General features: G+C 35.9%; 1 protein-coding gene across 1 annotated transcript in view; it reads right to left on the bottom strand.

Moving 5' to 3' along the window:
* The window catches only part of LOC114649428 (PC3-like endoprotease variant B), a 534,722-nt gene that overhangs the window by 47,201 nt on the left and 475,328 nt on the right, over window positions 1-12,193 (bottom strand). The window contains exon 11 of the mRNA XM_051924671.1: window positions 2,985-3,108. Within this exon, the coding sequence (XP_051780631.1) occupies window positions 2,985-3,108 (124 nt within the window). The remainder of the gene's footprint in view (window positions 1-2,984; window positions 3,109-12,193) is intronic.

Genomic DNA, 12,193 nt, shown 5'->3' with positions numbered 1-12,193 from the left:
TTGGTGTGTGTGTGTTTGTCCTGTGGTGGGTTGGTGCCCTGCCCGGGATTGGTTCCTGCCTTGCGCCCTGTGTTGGCTGGGTTTGGCTCCAGCAGACCCCCACGACCCTTTGTTTGGATTCAGCGGGTTGGATAATGGATGGATGGATTGTCATTCCAGGACATTAACTTTGTTGCTTTTAAGCCATTCTAGGTTAGTTTTGGCTTTAGGACGGAAGTCGTCTTGCTGGAAAGCAAATCTAATCCCAAGAGCCAATTTTCCTGCAGACTGCATTGGGCTTCTCTTCAAGATGTTTTTGGGTTTACTGCATTTCTTTCACCTTCTACCCTCACAAGCTTTCCAGTTGTTTCTTCAGTGAAACATCCCCACAGCATGATGTTGCTACCACTATGCCTTACTGTGGAGATAGTGTGTTTTAATAGTGTGCAGTGTTTGGCTTACACCATACATGACATTTAGTCTTATGGCCAAAAGCTTAATTTTGATTTCATCATAACATAAAACATTCCTCCAGCAGAATTCAGAGTTTCCCATGTGCCTTACGGCAAACTATGTGTGTGTGTGTTTATAACAGTGTCTTTCTCTTAGCCACTCTCCCATAAAACTGTGACTGGTGAAGTTCCAATGTGAACTACTGTAGCTTGAAACTCCTTCAGAATTCTCACAGGTCTCTTGGAGGCCTCATTCACTAGTCGTCTTCTGTGTTATCAGTCAGTATTTGTGAACGGTCTGCTCTAGGCAGATTTACAGCTATGCCATACTCTTTCTATTTCTTGATTGACTTAACTGAACTATAACGGATATTCAGTGACTTGGATATTTTCCAGTTTGAATACTATGACTTGTGCTTTTCAATCACCTTTTCACAAAGTTACTTGGAGTATAATTTATTGTGTAGGTTAGGCCACAATGCTTACTCACAACAACTTGGGCCTTTCAGGTACAGAGGCATTAATACTAAAATCAATTGAAAACCATTGAGTATAGACAGGAGATCTTCATTTAAATAATGATGTGACTTCTAAAACAAATCGGCTGCACCAGTGATGATTTAGGAATGTTTTATTAAAAGGGGCAAAAAGATATACAATGATTTTTTTTATATTTTATATCTGTAATTAATTTAGACTTTTAGACTATTTTGCAGAGATCTGTTTTTAATTTGTCATTAAAGGGCATCCTTCTTATTGATCAGTGTGATAAAAGCCAAATTAAATCCATTGTATAACCATAAAGCCTTCAAGGAGTTGAATACTTTTCATAGGCAATGTGTTTGTATATATATATATGTGTATATATATATATATATATATATATATATATATATATATATATATATATATATATATATATATATATATATATATATATACTGTATATAATGCAAATGCAAATCTAATCAGCCAATCACATGGTTGTTGGTGTCTTACAGGTCCAGGGTAATAGAAAGGCAACAGTAAGTCAAATAACCACTTGTTACAACTGAGGACTGCAGAAGAGCGTCTCTGAAACACAATACGCTGAGCTTTGAAGCAGATGGGCTACAATAGCAGGAGACCACACCGGGTGCCACTCCTGTCAGCAAGGAACAAGGAACTGAGGCTGCATTTTGCACAGGCTCACCAAACTTGAACACTGGAAAAATGTTGCCTGGTCTGATGAGTCTCAATTTCAGGTGCAATATTCGGATGGTAGGGTCAAAATTTAGCATCAATAACATGAAAGCATCCTGCCTTGTATCAACACTTCAGGCTGATTGTGGCAGTGTGATGGTATGGGGGATATTTTCTGGGCACACTATAGGCCCTTTAGTACCAACTGACCGTTGTTTAAATAGGACAGCCTGCTTGAATATTGTTGCTGACAACCTCCATCCCTTCATGACCGCAGTATACCCATCTTCTGATGGCTACTTCCTGGCTTACAGGATAATGCACCAATGTCACAAAGCTCAGATCATCTCAAATTGGTCTCTTGTTCACTCTACCCAAATGGCATCCACAATCACGAGATCTCAATCCAATAGAGCACCTTTGTGATGTGGTTGAACAGGAGATTTGCATCATGAATGTGCAGATGATAAATCTGCAGCAACTGTGTGATGCTATCATGCCAATATGGATCAAAATCCCAGAGGAATTTTTCCAGCAACTTGTTGAATCTATGCCACAAACAATTTCGGCAGTTCTGAAGTCAAAAGGAGATCCAACCCGATACTAGCAAGGTGTACCTAATAAAGTGGCCAGTGAGAGCATATACACAGTGTCTATGAAAAGTATTAAAGTATATAAAGTATATAAAAGTATATAAAAGCATATATATATATATGCATTGCCCCCTAGAGTGCTGCTAAAACTCTTTAAACTGACACATCTTTTTCTTTCACCAGAAGTGAGCCAACAACTCTAGGGCAAATGAAATGCACTATCCCTCTGTCAGCTTTTATTAATAGAATCAGGTTGTGCATGACAAAAATGTAGCAACTTGCAGTGATAGAAAGGAGCATGATAGTTCAGCAGCAATTGAAGGCTAAGGCTGGCAACCTTGTGGGATTTAAGTAACACAAGTGTCTTTATGAGATTCATGCTGAAGGATTAGTTGCCTACAGCAGGGAACTTGCGCTTCTACTATAATGCGATGTGGTGACTATGTCAGCCTTGCGTAGGATTTGGTGATTTTTTGATGGGGTTGGACATCAATTTTGATGTTAAGTCCAACTGGCCATCTCTTGAGAATTCTTTTCTAAAAATTACAGTCTGTTACACTCTCCTCCATTCTACAAACTCATTTATTGATGCCCTCTCTGCAAATGATGGTAAAGTGGAGCTGTTTATGCAGAAGTATAAAGTTTCTAACAACTATTTTCCAACAGCATGTACATTTATAAACCCTGATATGGATAATTTGTGCTTGTATTTTTAAATCAGGGAGTGAATTTAATGCAACTTGACTTTATCTCTTCCCCTCTAAATCTACTAAATTACCTTTTATTTTCTTACTGGGATTGAATGTTCCATAAAATACCATTTTAATCATCAGAATGGCTCCAGCAGAATCTTCAGAATCACTTCGACTGCACAAAAATGCAGTATTTATATTGTCTGTTACCTGTAGAGAAAATTACTGTGTTAAATGTGACTTGTATCTGGAGTGAGAAAAATGCAGAGAACTTTAAAATAAAATGAAACTATTATTTTTAAATAAAACAAAGCTTTATGTTACTTTTAGGTTGAACAGTTCCCTAGGATGAAGTTACAAGATCAATAAAAAATAATTCAAAATCAGTGCGGTCAAAGAATATTTAGGATAATATAATAATAAAAAACATTTCATTATATTAATCATACTAGGAGTCTGTGTGTATTTGTAGTGGCTTGCACAAGACAGAATATGATCCTGGAAAAAATGTTAGTTTAGTTAACACTGTGGTATTCTTGAAACAAAAAGCTTTATTTCTGTATAACATTTGTGCTCAACACTTTGCTGCCTGGTCAAAGCTCATTTTGGCATCATTAGACAACTCTTGCAGCCTTTGTGTCAACAGAGTTAAAACATGAAGCACTCCTTTACAATGTCTGTAACAGCACATTTGTTTTATATACTTCAGGATTTATTACTTTGCCTACTTTTTAATTGTGTTTATCTGGCTACCTGTGCTTTAATTGTCTACTGTCTTAAGACCACTCTTTTGGGAAATATGGGCTGTAACACAAACATTTACTTTACCTTGACCTCTCCTTTTTGCTTTGAATCCAAAACCACCTCCTGAACATGTCTTGTATGACCAGCAATGTTTAAAGAAGCAACAAATACCCTTTTTCCCTTGCTTTTAGCTACAATTATAATATAACCATAAGAGATCACTTGTTGATCCATCAACTTTTTAAAAAATTAAGCCTACACATATTCTAGATGATTTTCCAAAAGCAAGATAATGCAAATAATGACCAAATCAAGACAAATAAAGGAGTAACCTTAAAATTACATTGAGATACAAAAAGACTCTTCTTAAAATAAAATTACAAGGTTAGCTTAAATATATAAAAGGAAATACAATATTAGATCTGAATAAGTTATGCTATCCTTAAGTCCATATACCTTATTTTATTTTCTGTCTGTTGACCCAAATGCCTGAGTGAAGAGAACTATTAATCACCCAGCTATAATGGGTGGCTCACCAAAACTGCCCATGTATTCAACCACACATGCAGGCTTCAATAGGATGTTCCTGTTTTCCAACATCTGACTGAATGATGCAGTGATATACGATGGCATCAGTAACATGAGTCCAGATTTATTCTTTATTCTTTTGTAATCATTAAGATTTCAAGCTGCATTTCAGTGATTAGGCTGTCTCTATAGTTTGTTGGGAGTTCAGTGGTCATTCAGTCATCAGCCAGAAACCTGTTTGATCAGACAAAAATCACCGGAATCAAGAATATGATCATTCAGCTCAGATCATTCAAGGGCTGATGACATAGGGGAAAGTGTTCAAAGATGTCAGTAGTATTATATGGTTTTCTCTTTTCTCCACAGTCTGGAAGTCATCAGCATGGAAGAGGAATATTAGCCCCAACCTAACTCTAGAAATGTTCACAGTTCCCATTAGAATTACAATATTTGCTCTTTCCTCTGCAGTCTAGACATCATCAACATGGAGAAAGAACAGGATGACTCCAACTCGGTGTAACAGGCTTTGCTAGTAGCATGCTAATGCTTCCATCACCACAACTCAGATTCTATAAAATCACCAAGCTCAAAGTCAGTGACAAAAGATTGTGGTCCTAGTGAATTAAAGATTAATACAGTTTAAATACCATGACTGCATCAAAGGCACATCACATTTTGACAAATTTAATATTTGTTGTACAGTCTGTTGTACTGTTCTTATATATAAGATTTCAAAATACCAATATGAAGATTTACAAACAAAAAAGCACATGTGAAATAAACTAAAGGGCAAAGAGATTAAAGAACTTCTTGGTGACATATTGTTGAGTCAGTTTTTATGTCTTCTTGATTTATGGACATATTATCAATTTCAAATGTCACTACAATACATGTATTAAATATTAGGAATATATGCATTCATAAATTACATATAATTTTGTTTAGAATGTGATATCAGCAGTAACATTCTAAACTAAAGCAAATGTTAAGACAAATACAAGTTAAGTGAAGAAGGAGGCAGAAGGTTAATGATTATCTTAACCAGTTCTGTTTATAGACAATGTTGATAAAGGGCTGAATCTGATTTTTTCCTTTTTAAGTATTTTTAACTTTGCCTAATTTTAAACAATACTGGACAATCTTGGGCAGCACGGTGGCGCAGTGGGTAGCGCTGCTGCCTCGCAGTTGGGAGACCTGGGGACCTGGGTTCACTTCCCGGGTCCTCCCTGCGTGGAGTTTGCATGTTCTCCCCGTGTCTGTGTGGGTTTCCTCCGGGTGTTCTGGTTTCCTCCCACAGTCCAAAGACATGCAGGTTAGGTGGATTGGTGATTCTAAATTGGCCGTAGTGTGTGCTTGGTGTGTGTGTGTCCTGCGGTGGGTTGGCACCCTGCCCGGGATTGGTTCCTGCCCTGTGTTGGCTGGGATCGGCTCCAGCATACCCCCTTGACCTTGTGTTCGGTTTCAGCGGGTTGGAAAATGGATGGACAATCTTTTTCCCATCATAATATAGTAGCTACAGTAGGTCAGTATTGCTACAGTTTAGCTAAACATAACAGCATGCTAATAGTTTAGTTGAAAGCTGTCATTTTAGAGATCTTATTGAGCAGTCAGAATTCATGTCTTTTATTACTGTATGCTATGATAAGTTATTAAAGGATAAGAATTAACGACAATCCTAACACTGCTGGATAAGTACGCAGAAATTGCAGTTTAGTAAGGTATCAGTTAAGGCCATAGCCAAAAGTTGTAGCTGAGTGAAGTGGATGCTTGAAGACATCTGTTAGAGGTATAGTTTAATCCAAGGTAAAGTTTTTATAGTATAAATTGAAAGAGATGTATATGATGTACAACTTTGGACCAAATTATATCATTTCTCACTCAACTGGGTGAGCAATGTATTCTTGCTGAAAAACAGCATGAAATTACTTTTAGAAACACTGCTCAAGGTGAAACACAGTAATATGTGGAACTGGTGTTTTGATAGCCAAGACCACAATAAATACTGCCTGTTACTGATCATATTAGTTGGTGTTTGGACAAAATCCTCCTCTTCTTCTACAGTAATTACTGTGAAGTTTTAACCAGGGTCTCATTTCTTGCCTAAGTGCAGTTCCGTCTTTTTTTTTTAAATTATCATTTTGTTACACTTTAAATATTACTATTGCATATATTATGTTAATAATTACCGTATATACTCGCGTATAAGTCGGGTCTTGAAATCTGAAAAACTGATCATAAAATCAGACCCCGACTTATATGCCCGTTCAAAATTATTATTTTTGGGCTAGAAGTTTTACAGTTTCCTTTCTTCCTTTTTTGTATATTACTTGAAAATTATTAAGGCTTGTTTTGAGTCTAGGCTTTCCCCTTATTGTTTCTTATGATTTGGGGAAAGGCCCATCTAGTATATTAGAAATCGGAGGAGCCTTAAGCTAGATTTGGGTGCAAAGGCCACAATTTGGCATCTTGGGTTTGTAGCCTGCAGGTGTTACAATACAGCCAGGATTTTTTCCTTGGCTTGTATTTATTTTGCATTGTTGTTTTAATGTTGTTATTGAATTATTATTCTTAATTCTAATGTAACTTATGTTATGTTTATTATTTAATAAACAGGTGCTATCTCTTTAAATGTCTGTCCATTCCTTGAACTTTGTGGGTGAAACCCCTGGAGGTAGGGCCACTCTGATGTCACAGTTGCTGGGTTCTCCTCCTGCCTTTATATTCAGGTCAGAGATGGACCCAACAGTGGATTATTGATTTTTTTAAGTTGTTGTTTTTTGAGGATTACTTTTTCTTTGGATTTGCTTTTTTTTCTTCAGTTCTTACATTTTACATTCATGTGGTGGATAAGACTTGTTTGCCTTTTTAGGCACATCCTTTTGCCCTTTTTATACATTTTTTCTTATTTTTCTATTTTCTGTAAATAAATGCTCCATTTATAACAATTACTGTTTGGATTGTCTGTATAACCCAATGTTGTATGTTTTTCTTTTCCTTGTAAAACATTTTGCTATGTTTTGCAACTTTGATTATATTTTAAACTTTAAAAGCTAGTTCCCAATTTTGGGCCTGAGGAGTCCAAAGCCTGCAGTTTGTAGTGTGGGAGTAGATGCTTAGGGGAGAGGCTATAATAAGACAGTTTTCTAGCCTGCCTTATGGTACATCTTGGAGGCCTCACACCCTTATTCATCATATCTGGGACACTTGTTCACAATACAAGATAGGAAAAAAGGAGGCTCCATTTTAAAGGTTTCGACTTCATTTTGCATTTTGTGTATTTGTGAGCCAGAAAATGCAGTCCATTCACAGTGGAATTTAGTACAATAATATATGGTGTGGAAAATGTATCTCTGTTTTACATTCAGCACAGTATACCTTCACAGAGGAATAGTGATTTAAAAGAGTCCAAAGAATCCATTCAGGCCTACAGAGAAATATGAAAAGGTGATTGTTATAAATTTCGGCTTTAGACTTCCTTAGGTTTTGTTTGTTTAATTTTTGAAAGTATTTTTCTTGGTATTTACAATTTTCATGATTATCCTGGCCATGTTGGTTTATGTTTTGCTTTTTATATAGTTATGTCAATTTTGAAACTGTCTTTACACGTTATTTATGGGTGCAATGCCCTTTGATGGTCACATGCCATTTCTGCCATCACCTGTTTCTGTAAGTTGGTGATGTGCTGTACTAAGCTTAACTGTAATAAGGGAAGATATTAGATGATTTACTCCCTAGTTTTCCAAGGCAAAAATAACATGGAGGGTGGTTTGTATTGGGTGACAGAGTCTCCAGGAATTATTATAAGATAGAAATTAACCAGGAAGTACAATGCAAAACAGAGACAGAGTGAGGGATATGCCAAGATTGTAACCAGAAAGACAGATACATTCACACTGCTGGTTCTACCTCACACCTCTCAGTTGGGGTCAGAGGTAACACCATCTACAATCACTTCCCCAAATCTGTAAACTGGTCTAAGCCGGGAAGCTTCCAGAGGTTTGCTGGGAGCCACATACTATATACCCAGGTCAATCGATTTTAGCAGTGGAGAAGCATCTCCAAAGTTTTACATGTAAGTGCTCTCTAGCCGAAAGCCCCATTCCACATATTGCACAAGAAAAAAAAATAGCTATGCTTTTGTACATAGATTTTACAAATGAAGTCTGTGGGTGTGGTATATTCTTGTAGGCATGTGTAGGTAATGTGGGTTGTTGGTGTGTGTTTTTCTGGTGAAAGCAATGGACTTACACTGAATGATTAAAGTAAAGCCCATAGTTGTCAGTTGTTAAATTGTTTTTCTGGGATAACATGTAGACTTGACATGGAATCAATGACATTTAAGCAACAGAACTAACCACTCCACCATCATACCACCCCCTGCTTGTTTCAATCTTAAATAAATCTATGTGATCATCTTTGTTATCTCCTTGTGTATGGAGCATGCCGGATTTACAATCCTGAAAACAGATAGGCAGGAAAAAAAATGCAAAGATCAACAATAGTACAAGAGATCAAAAATAACTGTACTTAAACTGACTAGCTCTGAAGAAAGTGCATATGCCTGTTCAATCCCATATTTATTATTAAAGCCTTATATGAACATTAAAGATTAACGTTTCTCCATGTGCTGCTCCTGAGAGAAAATTCCTGCAGAATCTCAAATTTTCCTGTCCAAACAACATGGAAAAAAACGTACCTAAATCTTGATTCAACTTTTTCTTACCTATTTCTATCTATCACAAATTTGAATGAACCCACTGGTATCAGTAGTGACAGCTGACTTAGTCACTGCACTCTGCTTAAAACCAATTTTTAATTAGCCACCGAGGGCATGGCTCCTCTTACAAGACCTTCTTTTTATCTTTCCATTCTCTCATATCTCATAACCACCTACTGTTAAGAAATGGTGCCTTACGCTAAAATTATCATGTCCCCCAGGACAACCACGGAATACCTCAGTAAATCTTGTTATAGATAGCTACTTAGATCTATGATTTGACTTATTTTCTACAACTATGATACAAAAAATGTATTTTTTCCTTTTCTTTGCATACATGTACAGGAAATTATGTGGGTACTTTAAAAGGGATTGCCCAGCTAGAAAGAAATTGGCAGAGGTATGGGCATCATGACAATGGTGAAGGGGAGAGAACCAAACTGGCAGTAATAGAAGTACCACATATGTTAGTGTGGAAGGAAAGACAGTGAGTGGAATTATACAGAAGTAGGCCAAGGAAGATTATAGGATTTTGTTTGTTTTATGTTTACTTTGAATTTTCTATTACTTTATTTTTTTTTGCTAATAGGGGACCTATTTGTTTGTCGTATGTCTCCTTGCAGCTATTTTGTGTGTGGAGGGCTGCTATGGAGATCTATCTATCTATCTATCTATCTATCTATCTATCTATCTATCTATCTATCTATCTATCTATCTATCTATCTATCTATCTATCTATCTATCTATCTATCTATCTATCTATCTATCTATCTATCTATCTATCTATCACCCAGGACTGATCTTTTGCCCAATACTCCTTGGTGTGTATGAGATAGTACATGTTTGTGCTTCACCATCTAGAATCTAAGAGTCACTGGACCAAATATTCATATTCCACATTAGATTTACAGTTGAATTTTCTTTTTCTTCAAAAGATGAGGTCAGTAACTCTGTTATTCAACACACTGATTCCATTATTGTTACTATTTGTTACTTACACTAGATTATTATAAGCATAAAAAGTACAGAACATGGTGCTTCTTTTGATGAGCAAGTACGGAATACAACAGATATATTTAAATGAAAAAATATAATTTTATTAAGCGTTAATTGAGTGATGGGCATTTTATGGTCTTATAGTTTCTCCACATCTCAAGCTTGTATATGTTAGGCTAACTTGTGGCTCCAGTTGTATCTAAGAGTGTGTGTGTGTTGATGTGAATGTTCTTTATGATGGACTGATATTTCATTCAATGTTGGCTCCTGTCTTCACTTTAATGCCATTTTTACAGGCCTTGGCGCCCTTGTCACATTCTAACTGACAAACAGATATTAAGAAAATGAACACATCAAAAAGTCACATTTTGCACTTCTAGACCAATTTAATAAAGAAAAGATAGCTGTTATGATACATGCCAGCATATACACTCTACGTAATAGCTCTAATCTGAGAACCACAACTACGGCTACATAAACTTATCAACAATGGTGATGACCAATCACAAAAGCATCATAATACTGCAAACAACACAGAATTGCATGCCAGAAAAAGATGGACAAAGATAGAATGAAAAATGTGTTTATCTGGCTTTCTATCCTAACACATAAGTCATAGGTGAACTAGGAAATGGTGAAGGCACTGCTGAGGCCTGATATTTGTTAGAGTAATAGTAATAATATTGTCTTGTGCACAGAGTAAAGTGAAATTCTGAGTAGCATGTTAACAAACAGTGAATACATCATCACTCATGATAAGTACAGTAGAGAATATTTGGAAAAATACAATTGTTTTTTATGCTGTTGGTGTGCTCACTTTCAGCATTTATCTAGGACTTAACTGGGGCAAAATATTAAATAATTAATACAGATTTACAGTCAGAGTTATGCACAGTTAAAGCTTAAATCCTTTGGTCGATATGAACAGACATACACACGCATATACAGTATGTATATAAATATGCATTCACACAAATAAAAAAACATATTGTACATCAATAGAAAGAAAGATAGAAAAAGGGAGACATAGATAGATAGATAGATAGATAGATAGATAGATAGATAGATAGATAGATAGATAGATAGATAGATAGATAGATAGATAGATAGATAGATCAATCATACATTTGCATCTGCCTATAAACTTTCTGGTCAGGTAACTGAACTTCCCCTGCTTTAGGCTTTTTAATCATTGTTTCCAACTTTCAGAAGGTAGGAAAGTGGTATTCAAATTGTCAGTCTGTCAACCATCAATCCAGAAAAACTGCATGCTGAGAAAACAACTCTCAATAAAGGACATGTTGCCAGCAGGGAGTTAGAAAACAAGTAAGACAGATGACGTTAACAAAAAAGATGTTCCTGATCAAAAAATAAGAATGTTGAGGGAGACTTATTTTAAGCATGTTATACCAGGTGAAACAAAGACTCCATAGCATGGAGTATCAGCAATAAACATAAGCTCAATAAAATAATAATAAGTTCAACACCCGATCACTAAGGTAAATAAATATACAGGGCATGTAATAGTATTTTAAAGTTTCTGTTATTAGTAAATATTAAAAGTCCTACATTTAATTTAAAAAATCCTACAGTTGCTATATCTTGTATTCTGGTAATACTGGTTTTTACTGACTAAATAAATAAAAACAAAATAAACAAGTGATTTCCATTTTAAAGATTCCAAGTGTGTTGCGCTGGATGATTTCACTTTAGTGCATTTAGATGACTAACAGACTAAAATCAACAGTGTTATGCATTGATAAAAGTATAGTTTTGCCATTAACAACAATGCCATTCAATCTGAACAGTATTTGAATATAAAATTTTTTTGTTCATCTCACAAGTTCCCTTTTCCCAAGTTAAAAATGCCATCCCTCAATGTGATCCTTCAAGCTTTATGCACCCCCACGCCGTAGCTGTATTTCCACTATGCTACATTTCAATAACTTGAAGCTGTGTTCATGGCAGTTTGTTGCCTAGATTAATGTTGTTGCTGTTTGAAATAATGGTGTAAGAAACAAAGGGAATTAGTAACAGCTAGCTGGGACAAACTGTTTCAGCTGAATAATACAATTGAAAGGATAAAGTTGTGTTCTCCTCCTGCTAGCTGTCCCCAGCATAGTAACAAACTGATCAGATTGAGAATTATTCAGTAAAGCCTGGCTTTTCAGCTTTACTGCCACCATGATTTGATAATGGGTTCATATTTAGGCTAAATTGTTACTCCATTTTATTACTGTTAAGAGCACTCAATAGTTGGCCAAGTGCTTGAAAAACTAAACTGTTGACTCTGACTAACCAGTGTCTCAT

This window comes from Erpetoichthys calabaricus, chromosome 3 (assembly GCF_900747795.2).
Source record: "Erpetoichthys calabaricus chromosome 3, fErpCal1.3, whole genome shotgun sequence".
NCBI lineage: Eukaryota > Metazoa > Chordata > Cladistia > Polypteriformes > Polypteridae > Erpetoichthys > Erpetoichthys calabaricus.
Note: the sequence above shows the minus strand (reverse complement) of the source record. Positions and strands in the feature narration are given on the sequence as shown.